This window comes from Oryctolagus cuniculus, chromosome 5 (assembly GCF_964237555.1).
Source record: "Oryctolagus cuniculus chromosome 5, mOryCun1.1, whole genome shotgun sequence".
Taxonomy (NCBI): Eukaryota; Metazoa; Chordata; class Mammalia; order Lagomorpha; family Leporidae; genus Oryctolagus; species Oryctolagus cuniculus.
In genome coordinates, this window is record NC_091436.1 from 5,623,863 (window position 1) to 5,649,390 (window position 25,528).

Below are 25,528 nucleotides of genomic sequence, written 5' to 3' on the forward strand. Positions count from 1 at the left end.
TACCTACTGATTAACAGTATGCAGATTACTTAGCCTCTGCATTCATTTTCTCTTTTGTTCGATTAGACACACTGTATTTTCCTCCTCTTGGGTTTGTGAGGATTAAATGATATGATTCATGAAAAGAGCTTAACTCAGTATCTGGTGTATAAAAAGCAGTAAATAAGTGTTAGCCTTTGTTAAAAACAGATAAATCACACAAAAATCTTGGGCCCTATTAATGTCAATAATCTCATCAAAAATTAAAAAATTTAGGAAAAAAAATCTACCAGAGTAATATAATTGGTTGAAGAATGTCAAGCTTTCTATTTTGAAAAACATAGTTTAGGCATGAAGTAATCGATTAGAAGAACACATCCATACTTAAGGGGAGAGATCTCTGTTTTCCAAAGATCAAAGGGAATGACACAACATTACATATGAATTCATTGCCTTGATAAGAGAATCCGAAAAAGGGTGTATCTTCCATGTCTAAAGCACCTAAGCACATTACTTTTATAGACTATCATTTTTTTCCCCAGTGGCCCAGGGTTAAATGGGTGATGGCTGATCATAGATTAAACTATATTAATGACCACTTTTTACATTTTCCAGACTTTAAGCATTATTTTCCTGGTTGGGATTTTTTTTTAAGCCAAACAAATTAAGCCATCGTGGTTTCAAAAGTAATAGCTAAGTGGTAAAAGTATTAATTGCATAAATTCAGAGTCAATTTTATATTATACATGCCAAACAGTTTCAAACAAGAAATTAAATAGCAATTAGGGCTTATCTTCCAATTTCAATCTAAGGGTGTGAACTCCTTAAATGTGTTATATTGTATCTCACAGGTTTTTATAATGGAAATTCTCACACTGAAAAAATATCATATAACTATCATATTTTAAACACTATGTGTTGGGTATGGAAACTATTTATTCAGATAGACTCAGCTATATAACACTAAAATCATTTATATGCTAAGTGATTGTTACTCTGGAAAAGTTTATTTGGAATAAATTATGTTTCGTTTTTAAAGTTTGGGAAATTCAGGGAGATTTCATGATATATGGGATTTTTAGTAGAAGTAGTTGGAAAATTGTAAGGAAAAGATCGCTTTACAGAAACGAAAGTGCTTCTCCCTGGTGCACTGATCCATGTAGACGAATGCCATGTTTTCATCTACTTGACAGCTAGTATAAGAATATTTGTGGAGGCCAGCACCGCGGTGTAGCAGGTAAGTGCCGGCATCCCATATGGGCGCTGGTTCAAGTCCCATTGCTCCACTTCCAATCCAGCTCCCTGCAAAAGGTCTGGAAAGTCCCCCAAGTCCTAGGGCCGATGCACCCACAAAGGAGACCCAGTAGAAGCTCCTGGCTCCTGTCTCTGGTCTGGCCCATCTCCAGCCATTGTAGACATTTGGGCAAGTGAACCAGCAGATGGAAGATCTCTCTGCCTCTTCCTCTCCCTGCCCCACTTACTTTCAAATAAATACATAAATCTCAAAAAAAAAAGATACATGTTCTTTGAGTTATTATCAAGATCAGCAGAACAGTGTCTTCTGTATAATCCACAACTGTGCTGAACTCAAAATATCGATTTGGCAAAATAAATGACTAGATAGCAAGAACAACATTTAGTCTACAAACCAACTGCATTTGGGAGAATTATTGGGGGAGCCATGTGATTAGTCAGGATGAAGACATTAGGAACTGTTCCACCTAAAACAAATGGTCTTTTCATAAAGAATCGTGTTTAGAAACAAAAACACTGTACAGACTACATTGCCTAAAAGAGTAAGATTTAATCTTGCTCCATATCTTGTAAAATTTGTCCAAAGCAACCACATGATATTTATTATTTTGACTTTCTCTATCTAGTAGTTTTGAAGTAAACAGGAAATACCAACAGCAATTAAAAATGCAAGTTCATCAATGAAATTTTTGGAATTATGAGTTGAAAATTATTGAACATCAGTTACATATACAGGTAAGTAACCAAACAATCTGTCATGTGAAGACTAAATGATTTTACTTTTTCTATTCTCATGCATGTAGTTAAAATATTCTTATAATCTCTATTTTATTCTACTCTCCTAACTTCTTATAATACTCATATTACTCTGTGCCACTTCTGTAAAGAAGAACTAAAGTTCTGCTGCACATTTATAATCATAATTTAAAATTCATTATTCTGGAGAGTGGCTCTTTCTGGAAAAAAATAGTTAATTTTGAAAACTAAAGCCTATAGTTGGCTGTCCAATGTTAAGTTATTGACTATTGGTGTTTTGTAGAGAAAACTGCACAGAAATTGGGCACATCCATTTTTTTCTATACATTTATATATCCCAAATAATTTATTTACATTAAAAAATTCATATGGTATTGCAGATCCTATTTATCTCTCAGCTCTACATTTCTGATGGATGCTGGTTTATGATGTACCAAGGATTCTGAAACAGTCTTTGCTGGCCTCTTCTTCCTTTAGCACACTGACTCATGCCCCCGAAATGGGTAGATACACTGCTCAGTAACGGCAAGCAGGAAGACGAGTGACTCCACTCCTTTTAGAAAACAAAGTGAGTTCATTTTCAATCAAGCTAATTTAGCTCTGAATCCTCACCGCCCTCGGGATACTTTGGGCAAAGCATTACAATGTTTTGGGTTGAATTTCCATGCCTGTAAATTGATTTTAATACTCATTTTCTGAGTGGGCTACGGAGATGAGGTAAGTTGATTCCCAGGAATATCACAAAGAGAATGAATGTGATGGGTTTTCACTCTATTCATGGGAGTTTATTTTCCATATTGAGAGAGTTGATGCCTCACTCATCTATTATTATTGACTCGAGTAATATGTTTCACTAAGTTGCAGCATCCACATTTATATATTTCTGAATCAGGATGTTGATGATGCATTATAGTTTCTCAGTACTACATAAAATATAAAATATCCTGGCCGGCGCCGCGGCTCAATAGGCTAATCCTCCGCCTAGTGGCGCTGGCACACCGGGTTCTAGTCCCTGTTGGGGCGCCGGATTCTGTCCTGGTTGCCCCTCTTCCAGGCCAGCTCTCTGCTGTGGCCAGGGAGTGCAGTGGAGGATGGCCCAAGTGCTTGGGCCCTGCACCCCATGGGAGACCAGGAAAAGCACCTGGCTCCTGCCATCGGATCAGCGCGGTGCGCCGGCCGCAGCATGCCAGCCGCGGTGGCCTTTGGAGGGTGAACCAACAGCAAAGGAAGACCTTTCTCTCTGTCTCTCTCTCTCACTGTCCACTCTGCCTGTAAAATATATATATATATATATATAAATATCCTTATATATTGTGCCTTAGATTCAATGGAATACAGTAAGTGCATACTAGTGAATAACTTTCTTGTAGGAAGACTTGCTCCACAAGCTGATTATACTCTGTACACCAGTCTTATCCATAATTATGAGAAGAATTTGGTTGTGATTAAAAAACATTCTAGGGCACTCCATATAGTTACCTGCTTCTAGAAGAGTGGAGCTACATTGGGGAGTCAGTTAATACTCTCTCTGATGTTTATAATTAGGTGAACTTGCTGCTTGTCTGTGTCCAGAGTTTTCTGCAGTTATTATCGATCACTACTGTACAATAGAAATTGATGATATGAAAATGTCTTGGTTTCATAATGCACAAGAACTTGAGGAGATCAGCAGCAGCTGCTTTGATCTGCAGCTTATAACAGTTGTTAAAGTGGATCAATGAGACTTCCATTTACCTCAGCACATTAAAGAGAAGAAGCCTGTTGATCAGAGTTGCCAGAGATGATACTCTTTTTTTTTTTTTTTTTTTTTTTTTTGACAGGCAGAGTGGACAGTGAGAGAGAGAGACAGAGAGAGAAAGGTCTTCCTTTGCCGTTGGTTCACCCTCCAATGGCCGCCGCTGCAGCCGGCGCACCGCGCTGATCCTGGCAGGAGCCAGGAGCCAGGTGCTTTTCCTGGTCTCCCATGGGGTGCAGGGCCCAAGCACCTGGGCCATCCTCCACTGCACTCCCTGGCCATAGCAGAGAGCTGGCCTGGAAGAGGGGCAACCGGGACAGAATCCGGCGCCCCAACCGGGACTAGAACCCGGTGTGCCGGCACCGCAAGGTGGAGGATTAGCCTATTGAGCCACGGCGCCGGCTCAGAGATGATACTCTTGGCAAGAGAATTTACATTTCCAGGGCGTTTGTCACTCAGGTTTGGTTGCAGAATCTATTTATTTTCCTGGTGTTGGCTTTGGCTCATTTCTGCCATGTGACCTCGGGCAAGTCATTCGATCCGATTCTCCAGTTCTTCATCTGTAAAGTAAGGAAAGCAAGTCCAAACGTAATACTCCCTGTCCTTTCTAGCGCTGGCCTGTGGGATTTTAGGTGACGCTGATGAAATTACTTTGGAAACATATTGTGTCTGTGATGGGAAGCCACACAGCGGGACAGAAACCACCACCGGCTAATAGACTTAACGGAATTCTGCTTTGTTTGGCGTTGTGTGATGACTGTGCTAACCTTTTGGAAGACATGATGAGCTTGTTGATTTTTTTTTCCATTTACATATAAACCATTGAATCATCAGATAATGTGGTTTCAACTCTGAAGTGGCAATTAAAACCTCCATGTCTTGTCACGCCTGTTGAAGATTTTACACAACCACAGTCTTAAGTCTTCTCTGAATTTATCACAGGAGGGCAGAGCTATGCTCCCTCTAGTAAATGTTGGAGAATGATTTTGTACCCTTTTGAAAATGTAGTTCAAGCTCCCAGTCATGGTATCCAGTTGTCAGCTTTCAGATGACTTTACCCAAAAAACACAATTCTAAAGATGTCCCCCTGGACTGTGGGGTTTTAGATAATGCTGTCTCTTGTTATTCAAACACTAATAAAGATATTGCTATGAAAGGACTTTGTTGATGACATTAAAGTAACTATGCTGATCTTCAAAGAGGAAGGTCATCGTAGACTGTCCGAGTGGATCCAGGACAACCACATGAGCCCTTAGAAGCAGATAAAAACAGTCAGAGGGGAGGTCAGAGAATTTGGAAGCCTGGCAAGGACTGGACCTGCTCTTGGTGGTTTTGAGAATGAACGTCTTCACACTGGGGCAGCATGGACGATGGAGCTACCTCCTGCCGACAACCAGCTAAGAAATGCGCCTTCAGTGCTACAACCACTGGAACAACAGCCAGGCTAAGTCTGGAAGGAGATCCTTCTCCAGAGTCTCTCAGAGCAACACAGGGTGGCTTTGTTCACCCTCTAGGTTTCTGATCTACAGGACTATGAGATGATATATGGGTGTCATCTTAAGTGACAACAATTGTGGCAATAGAAAAATCAAAGCCCTGTCCGTCCACGCACCCAGTTAAGCAAACCTTTGTTGATAACAAGAACTTCTACGAAGTTCCAGGAATTATTCTTCAGTTGATGATAAAATAGTGAACAGAAGACAAAAATTCCAGCTTTCATGGAATTTATGTTCTAGTGATTATATCTGATATTATCCAAACTCTAGATGTAGCGCATTGCTGTTTGGATTCACAGCAAGATTAGAATCAGGCTGGATCTCTCAGGCAGCCATGGCGATGAGAATGCGCCAGACATCATATTGTCCTCCCTGACTGTATATCATACGCATCCAGGTAGACCCTCAAATTGGTTGGTAGCTTTAGGATTACTGGCTCCAAAAGCTCTTTGGATTGGTACACACAGCATCCATATCACGATACAGTTCTTAACAGAGGTTAAGCAAAAATTATGTACAGTGGAGTGCTCAGCAAAGATTTGACAGCATTGCTCATTGAGATCCTGTGACACTTGGTTAACAGCATTTGGAAGAGTCCACAAAAGGGGGGTCTTCTCAGATGTCTGAAGGGTGAACAGCATGGAGCTAGGGCAGATGAAGCTGGCGTTCCTAATATTCTACCAGAAGATCATGGTAATGGTGGCACCTTTGAGCCTTTACTACATTTCTACACTATCTCATTTGCGAAGATTTATCAAAGCTAAGCAACACTATTTTTCCCATTTAATATTCTCAACAAGTCTTCCATAAAGTCTGTATTTTTACTGTTACAAGTTCCAGGCCTGACAAGCTACTGAAGAGTGGAATAGAAGCTGAGGGTGTGTGCTTAGAAGGAACATGAAGCTGCAGAGTGGTGTCCACGTTGGTCAGCGTATCCACCCTTTTCTAAATCTGCTTTGTTCCTTCCTGGTGGGGGTGGAGTCGCCTTGACCGCTGAGGGCGCTGCACTGGTTTATTTACACGGAGAAAAGCTGTACGAAAGCCTTTGATGGATTTAGTGAATGGAAAATGAGAGTGTGACAGCATGGTTTAACTCTTGAAGGCATTTTAGGGAGCTGTGCACGGTTGGCCCATGGTGTGCACTCAACAAATTCTTTTCTTTTCTTCCTTTCTTTCCTCCCTCCCTTCTTTCTTTAAAGTGAATCAATGAATTGCATACTGTGTGATCCTTTTTTGGAACTGCCCCTCAAAACTTTGGCAAACCCACCTTGCTCTGTAGTGTTTCTGGAGTTAACCTGGTGCACTGGTCTTGGTGGCTGGGGTAAAAGTATCTTTAAGGAAAAAGCTAGAAGGCCCAGGTTCCATGGCAAATGAGAACCAGTTGAGTAAGTGTATAAAGGGAGACAGCGAGCAAGACACCAGCGTGCCTGACACCACACCATCTCCTCACTCACTGTGGCCTGAAGTCTTAACAGATATTCTTTTAGAAATCGTAGTTTATCATCCCAAAAGGTAAATATTGCATTGCTACTCTTTGTATGTTACTATTCTATATTCACTACCTATAAGAAATTCTGAAAGGACAGCATTTGTTCTATTGCTTCCAGAGAGAACTGTATCTAAGCCACTTGGTTTACTATAACCATAGTTACAATAAATAAACAGAAATACAAGCACATTTAATATTTAATAATTCCTGTTAGAAGAACTACAAATGCCTCAGAACTCTTGGTGTAGATAAATAAGTACCCAGTTTGCCTACTGGTCAAAAGAAAGCTTAAAACTCCAAGAGTACTGGGTGGTAATTCTATTATTGTGGTCGAATAACCGTCTTGTTTTCAAAATTTCAATATTGTATCATTAGTTTTTTAGGTTGTGATAAAGATAACTTCAAGGAATAAATTCCAAGAGCAAACATAAGGTTTACTTGTGGGAAACAGAGGCAGAGATGTAATAGATATGCAAAATCTGAGTTAAAAGTTGCTGAATGGGGAATGATTTTTTTTCTTTCATTGTGCAGTCATAGATATCAACGTGCTCACAAAAAACTCACATTAAAGTACTGCATTTAAAAGCACAAAAAGTAAATTGATCTTGGAGGGCTCCAAAGAGAGCTTAGTCATAAAGACATTGCCACCATTACTTTTTTCTTTATTACTTGGAACATTAATTCAAGATGTACATGAGAATCTAATACAGAAAGCAGGCGAGCAAGGAAATATCAATACTATCTGCTGTTTTTTTCTAGGGAGTATGTCCATGTGTTTTTCAATTCCACCTTCATTGATGGTTATTATGCTGAGCTGTTTCCATTCCATTCCATCAAGGTGACAAATACAGATTTTTAGGAAAGGCAGTAGAAATGGAGAGCTGATTTCCCACGAAGAGGAGATCTCCTCCTGCAGCAGATTGTGTGGTCAACGTGAACCAAAACCAGCGTGGCAGAGAGGGGAGGGGGGGCTCCCCAGACCCTGGTGGACCGTGGGGTCCCAGTGCCTGTGGAAGCTGCAGAGCCCCAGCAGTGCTGGTGACGCAACAGACACTGCACTGCTGGGGACGCTCCACAGAGGGCGCCCTCACCAGGCACTGCTCCCTGTCCTGCCTGGGCACTGCTCTGGCTCTGTCTCATGGAGAGAGAGGGAGGGGCCCGGGTGGCAGCAGGGTTGGTGGTCTGGGCCTGCAGGCCTGCAGCGTTTGGGACCTGGAGGTGGAGGGTAGGGAGGGAGTCTATTTTGCTTGTAGAGGTCAGTATGAGGGATTCCTTGAAGGACAGAGGGATTCCAAGGAACAAGCGGAGGGGTGGCAAATGCGGGGACCCACGAGGGGACAAGGAAGGAGTCATGGGACAAGTCCAGGCTGGAGAATGCATCCACGAAGTCAACGGGGCCTGAGGAGAGGGGCAGCCCAGAGTGCAGGTTGCTTAGCATAAGCTGGCCCTAAACCCCTGCCAGCCCATTCAGGAGGCAGCTGTGAGTAAGGTCGCCTTGCTCCCCACCTCCTCCGCCCTGACACTGCCAGGGGAGCCACAGTCAGGCTTGCGGTGGGGAAATGCCAAGCAAAGGCAGAGAACTAGAGGTGCAGCCGAGCTTTCCCAGGGCAAGCTTCCAGGCCAGAGCAGGCCCAAGCAGGGCCAGGAGAGAATACGGAGGGCGAGTCAAGTTCAGGGTTGTGATCAGTCTCTGGAGCTGTGAGCGTGATCTGCAGTGCTGTGGGGCTAACTTACAAGTGGGCAGGACAAGTGGGCCTGCAAAATCTCATGCAGTGATGGGGAAAGCCACCTGCACTGAAGTTGGCCCTTCCAAACCAACTCTTAGACTTGCCTTTGATTGATCAGGAAAGAACAGTGACTACCCAACATCACAGTCTCGTTTGGTGAGTCTGGTGATGCTCTTATTTTCTCTGCAATGTTCACAAACAGACCTTTAACAACTCTTTGTTGGTGCTCATGAAAGACTTGCACACAAAAAAATGATGTGAACTTCATTATCAACAAGTCTAGATATGGTAGGTGATTTAAAATGTACAAACCATGACCTGACTGAATGCGGAAGCCTCCTTGAATTAAAGCTTTAGAAATTTCCATTTGCTTTCTTGCCTTGAGGAAGTGAAATTTCTGTTGCACACACAGAAGAACACAATGTTTTCTCCTGGGTGAGCGTCTGCAGGCTGCTCATTCCGGACCCAGCTTGGGCTTTTACATGCGGTAGAGCACAGTATGCAGATTTCTCTGGGCGCTTCTTAAAGACCTTAGCTGAACTGGGGGAAATCTCTGATCAAGAAATGTGCCAGTTTCCAGTGAGCAGTAGGGGTGGCCAAGGCTCAGGAACGAGTGGAACACAATGATTTTGTCAGCTGGTGCTTGCTGGGCACCTCGGAGCGGTAAGGAAGGTGTTGAGTGAGGTTCACACTCTGAACATGGCTTTGCAATCAGGCTGAGCCACGGCTGCCTGTCCCAACGCTCTCCCAGCATCTGGGCCTGCCCTGTCTGATGAGGGGTCTGACGCAGATGCAGGACTTTGCAGGGTAAGAGAGGCTGGGCGTCCAGGTGAGACGAACACTCACTCCCCTGGTGTGAGTGTGACAGAGCACGTACGGGGAGGACATGACGGGGAGGACATGACATTAGGGCTGGGATTTGGCAGAAATAGAAGACTGTGTCCTAAGGTGTGGGGTTCTGGGGCCGGGCATTAGGATGGGCACACAAGGCCAAGAGGCAGGGCGCGAGGTCACGTGGCCTACTCGACCAACGGTGACGGGGCACAGACGCTGGGCTCTGTCCCATCTGCAGCCTCTGTTCACACTCAAGGTTGACCTTTCGCTGTGGCTTCAGGAACTGTAAGCAGGACGTTCCTGGCAAGCACCCTGCCCATTTGCGTGGACACTACTGAGCTGCACCTGCACTGTGACTGACGTCTTTGTTCTCCAGCCAGCCTGCCCCCTTCGGGGAGAGTGTCCTGAGTGGATCAGAGGTGAGACCAGGATGATGGACCAAGGCAGGGGAGAAGATGTGGATGCTGCAGCATGCAAGTTTTCTGCAGAGAACCTGAATCTCCAAGAGCCACTTGCATTATGCTGAATGGAATGGCTATCTTAGACAGAGGCAGGAATTTCAACATGCCATTGGGGTATGCAATACTTGGTGAATTCCCCATCAGACCTTGATGAAAGAGGTTCTTCAGCACTGCTCTGAAGGGAAGTGAGGGCTCCAAGGAGGCAGTTAAAACTATCTTCTGTAGGGAGGGAGAGATAAGCTCTAACAGTTTGTCTATGATGGGATATTTGTGCAAGTGTGAATTATCAACATCTAGAAAACAAATGTTGCATTGCATATCTGATTGCTGGGATATAGTAACGATATTGATTCATGAACATTTATTTTGCATTTAATCACCTTACTAAAATATCATTAATTCTAATGGATTTCACTAGCATTCTTGGAAAGACCACATAAAACACACATCCAATTTTCTCCACACCCTCACAGGCAGGTAATACTGACACCTGACACCTAACATGGTCATCTGCAAAGCCATTCCACTCACATTCCGTAATTCATTCCCCCTTGGTGTCTGCAAGTTGACGCTCCTACAAAATGACCTAGTTACTCATAGTTCCCTGAAGGTCAATTTGTTTCTTTAATGCTCCTCACAGCTGGCTGTTAAATCACGGAGGCTGGTGCACACAGTTGTTACGCAACCCATCAAAGGTCCCACAGCTGGAGAAGCGCAACTGCAAGCCAGAACATCTGACGCCACAACCTCTCTTCCAGGCTGTGCTCATCTGCTGCACACTCTGCCCCATGTCTTGTGTTCTCACATGCTATTCCACCTCTCCAAAGCAAATTCCCTGCCTGTCCACCAGGTAAACCAGTGTTTACTGGTCCAAGCCCTCCCTGAGGCACGGAGCGTCTGAACCCCTTGCTTAGCTGGTTTGGGCAGGAATGGACTCAGGTGAACCAGTCCTCTGTCCTGACTGGTCCCTGGGATCCCTTGGAAGACTGGCTACAGCAGTGCCCTGGGCACCTGTGGGGTCCCCAGCACACACCCAGGTATAGAAAGCATTTGCGTCCCTCTTTGGTTAGTTTGCAGTATTACTGAAGACAAATAGAGTATATTTTCTGCCATCTCTCCTAAACAAAACTGATCTAGATCTTTTCACTGCTCAAAGGAAAAGGAAGGGATTTCTGTTGCGGGGGAGAAGGCAGTTCCCACTGGCCTTGCCGTGAAGCCCACTCCCAGCAGCTGGTGCTGGGGGTCGGGGAGTAAATGGAACCCTCACTCTCTAACTTTACTTATCCAGGAGGGATTTTAGCCCCACACTCTGTGGTAAGAGGCATAGTCTCTACGGGGTGGAATTGTGTCCCCCGACATCCGTGTCCTTTCCAGAATCTCATAAGAGGCCTTATCTGGAAACAGGGTTGTTACCAATGTAGTTGGTTAAGATGAGGTCAGACTGGAAGAGCGGGTCTTTAGTCCAAGCCTTAAGAAGGCTGATGCCCTTATAAGAGGAGAAGAGATGTAGAGACACAGACATTTGGGAGAAACCCTTGTGAGGACAGAGGCAGAGACCAGAAGGATGCGACGACCGGCCAAGGACTGCAAGGACTGCTGGCACCCGCAGGAGCTGGAAGAGGCAAGGAGGCTGCTGGGGGGCTCTCAGGAGAGCCTGCTCCTGTTGGAGCCCTGATCAGAAGCCCCTGGCCTACAGGAGGGTGAAACGGTGCACTTCCGTGGCTTGAGCCACCGGGCATACGGTACTCTGCTACGGCAGCCACAGGACATCAGTGCACAGCTTTCAGAGGAGGAGTCCACGCTGCACTTTGCTTTGTCATCACTCTTGCAGTCATGTGTCCCTAGATGCAGAAGAGCCATCCTCTCTGGGCAGATGCTGCCCAGGAAGTCTACAGAGGTAGGTGACAGGATGCGACCCTGTGCCCACCAGGGTTCCTTACCAGCAAACCTGGGTTGAAAACAAACTCAAACGAAGCAGTCTGGGTAAAGAGGAAATCTGTTTTATGTAGTTCGCACGTATGGATTTCATAATAGGAAAGAGATCTTTCGGGCTGACTGTGTGTGAGACACCACCCTGGCTATTCCCAGGACCAAGTGTTTTCCCGGGACAGCTTTTGAAGAACATTGCGCAACTCTTGCTTTCTGCTGGCATGTGCCCTCCCCTCCTCCCACCATTCCCTTCCCCATCCCTGGGGATGTTCTTCTCTTGTACATATGGAAACTTGGCTTATGAATAATGCTTAGGAGTAGAGAATAATGCTTAGAACTTGAAGAAGCAAAGATTGAGGGAGAAGAAATGCCTTCTGCAATTTCTTGAGGGCGTACTATTTAGAAAAGGGATTATACGCAGAACTGTGTAGTTTAAGCTAAAGACATAAGCCAGAGAAATACTAGGCATAGATCTCATTCCAATATAGGATGTGTCTCTGTCTTTGGAGTTACAAGGGTTTGCCTCATGCAGTGGTAAAGCGACTTAGGACAAGAAAGAATCAAAAGGTATTGGCCATGTAGGCTGGGTTAATGGATGAATTCCATACAGATGCAATACAAGCATCTAACTCTACTAGCTATGCCCCAATCACTCCACAGAGGGAAAAGAAAGCCCAGTGCAAACATTTTTCCTTTGCGGAACAAATGGTCTTAAGTTCAGTAAACTGCAGAGCCACCTGGATCAAAAGCCCCCACACATATTCCCTGGCTTTGTCATGATCCTAGCATTCCCTTTAGATTTATGAGTTAAACCTGCACGCGGAAGTGCTCAGAGAGACTAGATGGGTACACGGCAATTGCAAATCTAACTTCCAGAAATTTGGAGGTACCAGTTCTCATAATTTCAACAAATTTAGGACGATCCAGTGCTTCCAAATCTAATACAACTGTGATTTCAAAGGCTCTTTGAAGCAGCTTTCTTAAATGTACATCATGGACTCAAGTTGTTCATAATTCCATAGGGAGCAAATCCTAAATTCCAAAACTAAATTGAGACCTATGTTAAGAGAAATTACCTTTATGCAAATCAATGGGACAGAAAAACTGAAGATTATTTTTTGGTAAACAAAATCAGCTCCCAAAGACTCATCAACATTTTCAAGGATTGCGAGAACAGGTCCCACAGAGCTCACGAGGGAGCCAAGTGGGTATGACTCAGCTTGACTGCGGGTCCTTAGGTTCTCATTAGAAGTCTCTTTGAAAGACTCCCAGATTGAAATTCATTTCTGTTTTTTAGAAGCCACTTAAATTTCAGAGTTAAAATCCTGTACAAATATCCTAAAATTTAGCAATTTTAACGTGTTCTCATTACCTCTGTCTTTTGATGTGAAATAAAAAGCTCCAGTCTGTTTTCACAGATCCTTATTATTCTCTTGTGGTAGACTTCTAGAGTTGTCTTAAACGTAGGAATGTGATATTTCATCATTACATTTAGTTATGCACATTCTAGAACATAGACTCAGGGTATTAGTCTTTGATACCTGCCGTCCGAACTATTTCAGGTATGGGCTGTTTCCCGATGATTGGTGCAGGTAGCCAAGGAAACAGAATCAGGAAGCCAGGGTCACTGGGGAGCCCCGACCTGCCCGCAGGGTCTGCTTTCAACTGTAAAGGTTTTAATGCCAGTTATTGACTCATGTTCCTCAAGTGTAAGATACTGCATCATTAATCTGTAGTTTCGTCTCTGAAAGCTCTAAATTGAACATTTGCATTGTCTTAATTTTCCATAACCTTTAATGACGTTTGTGAAAGAACGTGGGAAAGAAGTTGCTGTTGGCTGTATGACAGATGCATTCTAGGAATATTTTACGGAAGCTCCTCTTTCTGTTTCACTTCAGAGCAGTCCCTGGAAAGACAGCATGTCTAAGACATCCAGAACTCTTTGTCTAACTCCAGGGACATGAACTCAAAGGCTTGGATGCCAGCATGGGTCATCCAAGGAGGACCCTGACCCAGGTTTCCCTTGTCTGTCTCACTCAGACCTCTTTTACTTCAACATGGTGCTTCCCGCAGCAATGGGCGACGCTCACATATTTGAACTCAAAAAATGATGCCAAGAAAGGACAGACTTGAAACGTACTTTTCCTTGTATCAATCCAGGGTCCTTAAATGACCTGGCTACTCACCTGGCTTTGACCAATCAGAGGCAAGATGTATCCCTGGAAGCAAAGGGCCTGCCGCGGGCAGTGAGACCAGGAGCCGCACCTTGTTCACGGTTCACAGAAGTGCCAAGGCCATGGTTCCCAGACTCGGAGAGTTACGGGTCACCCACAGTACTTTCAACCACCTCATTATGTTGTTACATAATAACTGAATGCCTTACTGTGTTTTATATAAGATCAGATAACAAGATATGTCTATGATATTGTACATGTATCTAATGCTGTATAATAATAAGAATGGCTGCCTTATTTAATATCCAGTCAGGAACAGGCTCCACAAGAAGAGGTAATGTACATATTACTTGTAATTGTCATGCAATCCTAACAAAAAGTCGACATTCGACATAGTTTATACAGATCAAGAAATGTTAGAGCAGAGAAGTTAAATGATTTTCTGAATGTCACATCTCTTCTGGGTTCAAAATATTACTCTTAAATTTGTCTGTTGTTAATTATGCCCTAAGTAAATACTTTACAATATTAGTCATAAATAAAAACACAAAGTTACCCTCAAGAAGGGGTGCTTGTAAGATTTTGCACCTCTGCGAGGGTGGATGAGTCAGTGCCCTGAGTGCCATTCATTCACCCCTGCCTTGTTATTTCCAACGGGTCACCCGAAAGACTAGAAGGCTGGGGCTCCCCATCCAGGCAAGTGCTAAAATGCTCACCCAGCTCCCTGGCTTCTCAGCACCTACTGTTCATCCCAGAGGTAATTCATGTAACATCAAGAGAGGACAAGATTCTAAAAATATCAGACGGTAGCATTAGCTAAAGTTTGTGCTTTGAGGGGAACAGGCAGAGGGGCAGGATCATTGTATTTGAAACAATACCCCCACTTTTAAAGTTATATCTTGTTTCATTCTAAAAATAATTTTCTAGTGGGACTTAAATATATTTGAACTTGACTTTAACAAGACATTGATTTACATATTTGACAACTAGAGAAAAGAGGATATATAGAAATGTGCAAAACTCAAATACATTAAAATTTAGGATGAGTTTTTTCCTAATGCTGCATACTGTAAATTTCTAAGATACTTTCAGTTGCAAATAATTATATCTATTATTGAAGACACTGGCTTAAATAAAATGTGTATATGGTATTGTGAGCATAGATAAAACTTCTATAATCATAAAGCAGAGTTTATTCAAACCCTATGAAGGCTCAGCATTTTCCTAGTGAGAATGCAACACTGGAAATCCAGTGACAGGCTTCTTGGGCAGAATTGGATATATGGTAGCCCAGCCACTTTGAAGAATAGTTGTTAGTTTCTGTAGTTAGAACACTCCAAGTTTCTAATGGGACCCTCTGGAAACACGGAAATCTGGCATTGTAGTGACAGGTTTCTAAGGTAAGTAGAAAATGAGGCTGAAACTGATGTTTTCCTCCTGAAATGTCAGAAAAATATTAAGCATAAAATAGTCTGTAGAAATTCTGATGAGTGTATATAGAAATGTTGCAAAAGAATTAAGGACTATAGTATCGACTGCAAATTTTCTCCATGGATAGCATCCCAACAGGGATATGATTCCAAAACCAGCCTCTCCTGCGTCTTTAGGTATTTGAACATTTGTGAGTGCAAGAGTTAAAGAAAAACCATAACGAGGAAGCAGTAGAAACCAACTGTTTTGTTAATAGTCTAGAGTGCCCAATGAGATTTATCTGTCTCTGTTGGCAGCTATATTTATCTTTTTTATAGGTTTCCTTGAGGATAAGGGAGATTCTAATTGTCTTTTGAACATCACTGATTTTATTCTTCTATACAAAGACACAAAATGATGCTTAGATTTTAGTTCCAGATTTTACTGTGAGACAACAAAAGCACTAATTTAGTGTTGTAGCAGCTACATACCCCTGGATCCTCCACCAGTGGAGGGGAGAGCATTAAGGCACATCTTCCATGAGTATCAAATACAGAGTAAGTATTTCTACCAGGGGAAAGCACAGAGGCAACTTTTACAGCCATGAAATGGAAATGGTGGACAAATCATCCATTTCTGTGAGGACTCCTGAGGAAATACTTGTGAATCATTCACAGCAAAAGCTTTGCTCCCTAGCTCTTCCGTTTCTTTAACATGTCTGTATCTCGATCTCCTTGCTCATCTCCTTCTGTTTCATTTCTCTCTCTCATCTCCACTTCTGTCTCTAGCACCTCTATGCCTGTCTCTAGTATCTCTATTGCTAGCATTTCAACCTGTGTCTCTATCTCCCTCAAGGATAATGTTTTTCATACTATTCACTGAACTCTTTACTTAGTATACAGTTAATCCTAGGTGCATAAAGTTAATTTAAAATAGATCTTAGTAAAAAATAAGAATGGGAATAGAAGAGGGAGGAGGAAGAGGGGTGAGGGTGGGGGTAGGAGAGAGGGTAGGGTGGGAAGAATCACTATGTTCCTAAATTTGTATGTATGAAATGTATGTTTGTAGACTGTAAATAAAATATTTCTAGCTGAAAACAATAACCTTGAGCAGTGGCAGGAAATCAGAATTGCATGGAAAAATAAATAGATGAATACAATGAATGAACTTAAGAGTTTCTATTATGAACCTGAATTAAACAATGTGCACATATAGAGTTATTCTATAACACCATGGATAGCCGATGCTGCTGTATGGTAAAAGCATGAATTACAAATGAAGAATATTTAAATAAGTATTTTCCACAGAATGGGAATGCCATTAATAATACATTAAATTTGAAAAAAAAAAAAAAAGAGACGCAACTACTAAAGCCTAGTTTTTACTTTGCTCAAAGAGTAACCACCTTGCCTAAATGTTCACATTCAGATAATGTGGAATGGATATCAACGTCTCCCAGCCCCCATCACAAGCATTCTGAAGCTCCCATAACCCCAGTTTGATCTCTTTTTACTAAATATGCATAATATTAAACATCAGTGTAGATCAGTATGGAAAGACAATTAAAGATCTTCTGAGAAATCCCTGGTTTCCCAAATAACCTAGGCTTACAGTCTTGAAGTAGATTTGATAGCAGTTATGTAAATACACCTAATGTCAAACATAGTGATGCCAAAGGGCTTATTTATGATGGCAACTGCCACACACTCAGCTTCTTGTTTGTTTTTTTCTGTATGTTCAACCGGATCATGAGGTAACATTTTCATGCAGTTTCCCACTTACCTACTAATTTGCTTACATGACTGTCAGAAATAAATAGGTTGTCAGAAATAAATAGGTTAAATGTTGACCTTGTGCCACATATGTGAAGTATGAAATTTCAAAGTCAGCACCACAAAAGAAAATCAGGTTCACTAACTTCAAGACAATCACACTCTTAATGAGCAGATAGATGTGTACTCACTGCCTGCCAGACATCACCAACCTCTGCTAGCTCATACGTTTGTTAGGGAGACATAGGCTCATCTGAGTTCAAAGCTTATAGAATAATATATTTTAAAAATAAATAGATCAGCATACATAGTTGTAGTCAGTACTTACCCTCAACAAAATGACAAGTTCTTAAATAATTAGTAACTATAAAAAAAATTATATTCCTATTTTTTTAGAATAGGAGAACATATATTAAAACTGTTCCAAGTGCTTACCAGATTTTAATAACAGTGCTTTAAAAAAAACTTCATCTTAAAGCAATCAAAAAAGATTGATTTTTTAACAGGAAGTATCTAAAGGTAGAATTACCACTAAGAAAAAGAACTAAAAACCTACTAATATATTCAACAGACTATTAAACAAAACTTTACAATTTAATTATTGGAAACTTATAGAACTGCTTCAGTGCTTCTGAACTGAGTACAAAGCTGTACATGTGAGAACTAATAAGTGAAATTGTTAATTTTACTGTTTCCCCAGGGAGTAGCAGGGGAAGGAGTGGGAGTCTACTACTTAGATCTCCAAATGGGCGGTGGTTTAAATGCAAGGATAAATCCTGAAAGTGTTGCTAATTAACTATTTCAAACCACTCCTCCCTTTTTAGAGCACAGAAAACAACTTGATTCCTGGGATAACTCACCATTCATATTCTTAAAGATGTTCATGATGGGGAGGATTTGACGGTAGTAGGGTACCAAAGCCTCACCCACCATCTCAGCCGACACGACCAGATGCTGGAGGACTTTGAGTGTGACACAGATGACCTGTCGATTTCGGAGGTTCAAGGCGTCTAGACAGGAGGAGAGGGGCCAAGCAGAAAAGACAAAGCATTCATTCAGTGTTAAGGGGAAGCTCTCCTGTGGACACATTTAATCAAAACTGCACAGCTGGGGATAGCCAATGGGGCTTTATTACTGCGGCTTTGGTGCCACATTTGCAGTCCCAAAGCTACAAACAGGATCTTGGTTGATTACTACTGATTCTATCATTTGTGTTGGTTCCTCACCCACCCTATGAATGCCGCTCATGTCTATTCCTAGAAGTGTTTGGTGGCCTTGGATAGAAGGAAGTTGGTGGGATGGGAGACAGAAGGTTACTCAGTGTCACTGTAGTTGAGGGAGTGTCTGAGGTTAACAGCAGACACACATTTTTATGCAACCTTCTCCTTCAGTTAGCAACTCATGCTATTCTTAAAGTCGTTCCCAGCAAACAAACATCAACAAGGCACCTCAAAACAATATGGAAAATGGAATTTAAAGTAAGTTTACTTTGGTGCAAAAATAGTTGAAATCCATGCATAGTTTCTGCGTACTATGCATTTATCATGAACTTTTTGAAGGATCCACATATTTAGGAAGGAGGCAGAGCACAGCTAATGTGGAGAGGAACTGTAGGATGATTACAGACACTGAGAATATTCTCAGTGGACATGAACATACAGTGACTCTGTTTAGACTCAGGAGAGTAGAGAAACAAAGCTAAACTTTTCTTTTCTTTTTTTTTTTTTAGAATTATTTTATTTATTTTAAAGAGTTACAGAGAGAGAGGGAGAGGTCTTCCATTCCGCTGGTTCACTCCCAAATGACCGCAATGGCCAGAGCTGAGCTGATCCGAAGCCAGGAGCCAGGAGCTTCCTCCTGGTCTCCCACGTGGGTGCAGGGACCCAGGCACTTGGGCCATCCTCCACTGCTTTCCCAAGCCATAGTAGAGAGCTGGATTGGAAGAGGAGCAGTCAGGACTCGAACTGGCACCCATTTGGGATGCCAGTGCTGCAGGCTGGGGCTTTAACCCACTGCGCTACAGCGCTGGCCCCCAAACTTTTCAATGCCCACTTAGAAGGAATCAATTATAATATGTTATAGGAGATGAAAGGAATACAGAACAGTTCAAAAGGAAAGTTCTTAGAGCGAAGTAGCAAGTTGCACTACAGCAATAGGACAAGAGACAGGGAAATGTCTGGGGCCCCACCCCCACCCCGCCCCCATCGGCAGTCCCGGAAAGGTGCCACGCGCTGCTGGCGGGTGGGGTGGGGGATGGGGGATGCAGAGGCTGAGGCATCAGGACACTGTGAACTTGGTCAACTCACTCACCTTCTTGTCCCTGCTTTCCTCAGTCATGGGAACCCGTTATTTACTTTCAAGGCTGACTTAAAGTTCTGGGATTTAAATAGAAAAATGAAAGAGTGATGCCCCAGCTATTTCAAGAAGTCCAGGCTCTCGTTTCTAAGGTGTTCTACCTTCAGATGAAGGAGGCTGACTGTGACCTGAAAGCACGTTCTGATTTTGGAAGGGGTGAAAGCAGCAAGGGTATTACAGGGGATGGTGCTCCAGCCAGTACAACCTCCACTTCCAACAGAACCCCACCTCCAACTTCCAATAGCCTTGATCTTGCTAGCACTTTAAATTCAGCCTGTGTTCCAAAGACAAATTTCCACTGAAGACCTCCTCTCGTTGCTTATGTCACTCATATTTACTAATGCCACGCCAGTGCCCACTCAGTCTCACACGTACTCCTCACTCCACATTTCTCATGCTGCAAAGTCTTGGGTTCTGCGCTGTAGTACCTTCATTTTTGTCTCTAAATCTTTGCTCACCTGCACTCCCCTGTTCTGGGTGTGCACCCTCACCTCTACTGCCCTGGTCTGGTCTTGGAGTCCTACCACTGCACCACTACAGGCCCCTCAGCACTCCTCTTTGTTTTCTGTCTTTGCTCCCCAAACCTGTCTTTTCTCACTGCTACAGACTCACTTTCCTGGAGTTGTCGGCTCATTCCCCCACCCCCATCTACTGAAAGAGTCCACAACTTCTCCTAGAGAGAGCAAAGTACAAAGTGTCCAAGGCACAAGGAGGCAAGCATAAGTCTGAGCTAAACTAAACCCTTAGTCGAAAGTCCAGGAATATAAAGTATCATTTAGTGGTTTCAGTTATTTCCTCTGGAATCACTAGGAATAAAGTATGGTCAGCTTCATCCTCCTCCAGGAAGAAACTAGGGGTTAGGGATGAAAACATTTCAGGGCAGCCCCACAAATTTAGGTGCAGTCAAGACTGTATTCTTGTTAGGTTTGAAAATAGACACAAATAAATGCGGAGAGATGGCTCAGCCTTAACTCGGTGCCTCCCAACTCCCACCCCAAATATAACTACAGAATTCAATTGCATGATGGCTCATTACTGTAACACTTAGACACATTGCGGGCCATACCATATCTTCTGGAAAACAACTAAAAATAGAATGCTCTGATGCAGCCTGTGAGCTGTGGTAATGAGATGTGGGAGAACAAGGCTTCAGGGTCCCGCAGGCAGGACACACACAGGGCCATGCAGTTGGAGTAGGGCTGACTGGTCTCATCCAGTCTAAAAGCTGCTTTGTCTCTTCAGGAAGGCAGGGCTACCGACGCTTGGGTACTGATGCTGCTCAGATGACCAGAACACAGGGAGTCGGCAGACACGCTCTTCTGGGGACTGTGGGAAGCTGATAATCCTCCCACAGGCTAATCAATGACCCCCAGTGTGCTTCGGTTTCAGCACTTCTACATATCTGTGGCTACCCACAGCTACTGAGTGCCTCTTTTGCCACAGATTAAACCCAGCACTTCCTATCATTTAGTTCACTAATGTTCTTTTGTAAAATATTAATTGAAGGTGTATTCTGTTCCCATTACTGTTTTAGGATTTGGAAAGACAGAAATGAAACAGACTGATACGGTACCTCCCTTTCGGGGTTTATCATGGAGTATGGGAGACGAAACAGGATGTATAGTGCAGGTGTAATGTTTCCGGTCACAGGGACAAATCCTGGAGATGAAGAGATGTTATTGAGGCAAAGAGAGTCCTCCTTTCAGCCCTGGTGTGCTCTACTCTGTACGGGTGAGAATCCACTGAAGAACTGGGGACCAAAGCCCCTGACAGTAAAGAGGTGTCCTAGCCAGCTTTACATCTGAGGATATCTCTCTCAGGATCCTTTGAAGTGGTGAGAAGTAGGCAGCTGTGTGTAACAAGAGCCCAAGGCTGTGCTACTCTGTCCCAAGCTAGAGGATTCTTAGGTCCTACCTTGCATTACCAACTGCACACAATTAGATGTGTGAGATCCTGGGTTTCTGTCTTTCCTCTCTACTCATCCCTCCCTCTCACCCCACTCCTTAAAAAAAGTCTTATAGTCATATCTAAAGAAATGTTTTATACATTTCTTAGTGAGGAATCACATGGGGTTAAAACCATATGCTTGTGTTGTTTGTATTCTTTTGTATCTTAAGGTAAATATACAGTTGAGTGCATAGAGATCTCATTCCTGTGTGTGTGTGTGTGTGTGTGTGTGTTTCAAGAAAGCCTTTCGCAGGCACCGTGGCTCACTAGGCTAATCCTCCGCCTTGCGGCGCCGGCACACAGGTTCTAGTCCCGGTCGGGGTGCCGGATTCTGTCCCGGTTGCCCCTCTTCCAGGCCAGCTCTCTGCTGTGGCCCGGGAGTGCAGTGGAGGATGGCCCAAGTGCTTGGGCCCTGCACCCCATGGGAGACCAGGATAAGTACCTGGCTTCTGCCATCGGATCAGCGCGGTGCACTGACTGCAGTGCGCCGGCCGCGGCGGCCATTGGAGGGTGAACCAACGGCAAAGGAAGACCTTTCTTTCTGTCTCTCTCTCTCTCTCTCACTGTCTACTCTGCCTGTCCAAAAAAAAAAAAAAAAAAAAAAAAAAAGCCCTTCTTGCTAATTTGAGTTCCGGCCACTACAGTTCCAATCTAGCTCCCTGCTAATGCACCTGAGAAAGCAGAGGAAGATGGCCCAATGACTCGGTCCCTGCACCCTTGTGGGAGACTCACATGAAGCTCCTGGCTCTGGCCACTGTGGCCATTTGGGGAGTGAATCAGAAGATGAAAAATTCTCTCTCTCTCTCTCCTCTCTCTCTCTCTCTTTCCCACTCTCCCTCCCTCTCTCCTTCTCTGTCTATAACTCTACCTTGCAAAAAATAAACCAATCTTAAAAAAAAGAAAGCCTTTCTGTTGACACTAGAAAGCCACAATTAGAAGCGTTTGTGGGCGGCCTTTGAAGGGATAACGGGGTGACTGCAGAGGAGATATGGTGGCCACAGTGGCTGTGAGAAGCTGGATCATTACAGTGCTCTTGGAGAGTGAGAGCAAGCATGCCAAGAGTTGCAATGAAGCAGCCTGCTGGGAGCCCACCTCCTGCAAATACTAAAGAGTTTCCATAGAGAACATATTGGTGAAAAGTTAACTACGCACACAGAGTGTGTGTGCACATACAGATATAGATGTGATACATTAAACTTGTTGATTAGGTTCATGCCTCTATGTAGCTGATTGATCACTTGGGGATAAATTAATAATCTCTCTCATCATAAATAGTGAGCCTAGCCATTAGGAAGTAGTTTCAATGAGGCCTTTGTTGAATTAACATGGTATGATAAATGTTACCGAATTGAGTCAGAAAAATGCCTGAACTATTACTCTTAATGGCATCTAAAATGGAACACTAAGTCCTTCTAAATGACCAGGTAATGGCTCTAACAACTCTGCCATGGCTGTGAAATAAAGCCAGGATATGCAGTATAAAAGCCCGTGAACTTCATCCAAGAGGGAATTTTTAATATAGCCCATTTCCACTTAAACTCCAGGATTTTTCTTCCTCGTTCTCGGGGAATTAAGATATACCATCAAGATGGAAGGCTTTTTGTTCTTACTGTCTCAAAGGAATAAAAGAATAAAGTTTTTTTATTTGAAAGAATGTTCTTTTCCTTTGAAAAAGTGTGTTAACAGATATAAAGAGACTATGATTCTGTAGCTTGAAAGAGAAGCAATGTGTTTATTCTTGTGTTGATAGGTCTGCAAGCTATTGTCAAGAGTAAGTGAGGACTTTGAACTCAGGATTTAAGGTTTTGAAAAAGGTCTACCAAGAGGAGTCTGTTGACATTATGAACCTTTCTATTCGGAAAATTGAATTTCTATTGTACTGCTTATTGCCTTCAAGAGTAATCAACAAAACAGACTTTCTAGAGATAGAGATACAGCTGAAGAATAAGGGGAAAATAATGTAAGATCAAAGTAGTAAAACGCATTCATTTTTGATGGTTATAAGCTACATGTATGATTTTTTCAAGCATAAAATCCATTAGGACTATGATTTTTTTGCAAAGTGATAACATTTTCTACTATTAGATATGACTTGCTACTGTGAAATCAGAAAACACAGAAACATTTCTACTAGTTCTTCTAGAACGAGAAACATCAAACAAAATGCAAAAGTAAACAAATTTTAAAAAATATATAAATGTCAATGTCCAAAATATACAACTAGCTCTAACAATCCAATAAATGATTAAATCTTCCAACCAAAAAGTAGGCAAAGGAATATGCATGCATATTATACAAATTAATAAATATAAATGAGAAGCTAATATCCTAGAATGTTCACATTCATTGGTATTCAAACAAAATAAAACACTAAATTCGAATATCACAGTAACAGAAATTTGTTGAAATTTTAACACTCAGTGGGAACAGATTTGGAAAAACATTCTCATAGATTATCATACTATAAGCATTTCAGCATTTCTATATGACACATTAGTACTACACCTAAAAGCCATGAAAGTGCATAGAAGACATAACCTGGCAATCTCACTGTGGACCTTTAGCCTAAGGAAGTATGCAGATATGCACAGAGTTATATGTAATAATGCTAGTTAAAGATAAAGAATGTTCCAAAAAAAAAAAAAAAAAGATAAAGAATGTTCCAAAATCATTGGATTCTGTAAATAAAATATAGCTTAACCACACAGTGAATGATTATAAAATCAGTAATCATATAATAGGAAAAATATTTTTAAAATAGGAAAATGTTTATAAGATACAAGTGAGTAAAGATATAGATTATAATAGGTCATGATCTAATTTTATAGAAAGACTATAAATAAAACACAACAGAAATTTATTAACTTGGATAATAACACTATTTACAGGTATTATCTTTGTCAGAGGCATATGTAGACAGGATTTTGCTGCACTGGAAGAACTCTTCTTTGGGGTCAGCACTGCGGCATAGTGGGTGAAGCTGCCTCCTGCAGTGCCAGCATCCCTTATGGGCACTGGTTTGGGTCCCAGCTGCTCCTCTTCTGATCCAGTTCTCTGCTGTGGCCTGGGAAAGCAATGGAAGATGGCCCAAGTCCTTGGGACCCTGCACCCACGTGGGAGACCCAGAATAAGCTCCTGGCTCCTGGCTTCGGATCAGCCCAGTTCAGCCATTGTGGCCATTTGAGGAGTGAACCAGCAGATGTGAGATCTCTCTCTCTCTCTCTCTCTCTCTCTCTCTCTCTGCCTCTGCCTTTCAAATAAAATAAATAAAGATTTTTTAAAGAATTCTATCTTATTAAAATGGAATAATAACTTTTTTTTTTTTTAAAAAAAGATATATTTATTTGAGAGGTAGAGTTACGGACAGAGGTAGTGGGCTTCCATCTGCTGGTTCACTCCCCAAATGGCCACAGTGGTCAGAGCTGTGCCAATCTGAAGCCAGGAACCAGGAGCCAGGAGCTTCTTCTGGGTCTCCCACACAGGTGCAGGGGCCCAACTACTTGGGCTATCTTCTACTGATTTCCCAGTTTATAGCAGAGAGCTGGACTGGAAGGGGAGAAGCCAAGACATGAAGCCAGCACCCATATGGGATACCAGTGCTGCAGGCAGAGGCTTAGCCTACTGTGCCAAAGTGCTGGTCTCACTAAAAGAACTCTTAAAAAAGACTTTTTAAAAAAAGTATCAATATACTCTGTGTACTTCCCTCCTGTTATTAAACCATATTCTTCATGATTCTTTTATGTTTTACTGTTTCAGAATTCAAGTCCTCTCTCATTAGTCTTGTTTAATATTTTCATGATTATTCTAAACCATTTAGTATTTGAGACAAACTTTAAAATAATTTGGTTGAGTTAAAGAAATTCTTGAAACTCTGATAGAAATTTTGGTAAATATAGGGAATAGATTTAGGGACAACTGTCATCTCTGCAAATCCTCCCATTAGGAACACGATGAACTATCCACTGCTTTGTGTTGTTTTTAAGTCCCTCAGGAAAAACTTTACAGTGTTTTTGTTCAGACCATAATTTTGTTAGATTTATTCAAAGAATTTTTTCATATATACCTGTCTTCCTTTTTTTAAAGTTTATTGGAAATGGAGAGAGAGAGAGAGAAAATAATGAAGAGCAGTGTTCTATCCACTGGTTTACCACCTAAATGCTTACAACAACCAGGTTTGGGGTGGGCGGAAGTTGGCTACCCAGAACTCCAT

At 42.4% G+C, this 25,528-nt stretch overlaps 1 protein-coding gene across 5 annotated transcripts in view; it reads right to left on the reverse strand.

Moving 5' to 3' along the window:
* The window catches only part of PACRG (parkin coregulated), a 578,050-nt gene that overhangs the window by 200,514 nt on the left and 352,008 nt on the right, over positions 1 to 25,528 (reverse strand). For 3 of the 5 annotated variants that reach the window (XM_002714988.5, XM_051855185.2, XM_051855184.2), the window contains exon 4: positions 17,877 to 18,026. The exons of 1 other annotated variant lie outside the window; for it this stretch is intronic. In XM_002714988.5, coding sequence (XP_002715034.1) covers positions 17,877 to 18,026 — 150 coding nt within the window. Of the gene's footprint in view, positions 1 to 3,265; positions 13,567 to 17,876; positions 18,027 to 25,528 lie in introns of those variants that run through there. One more of the 5 variants, XM_051855186.2, reaches the window with a different exon arrangement.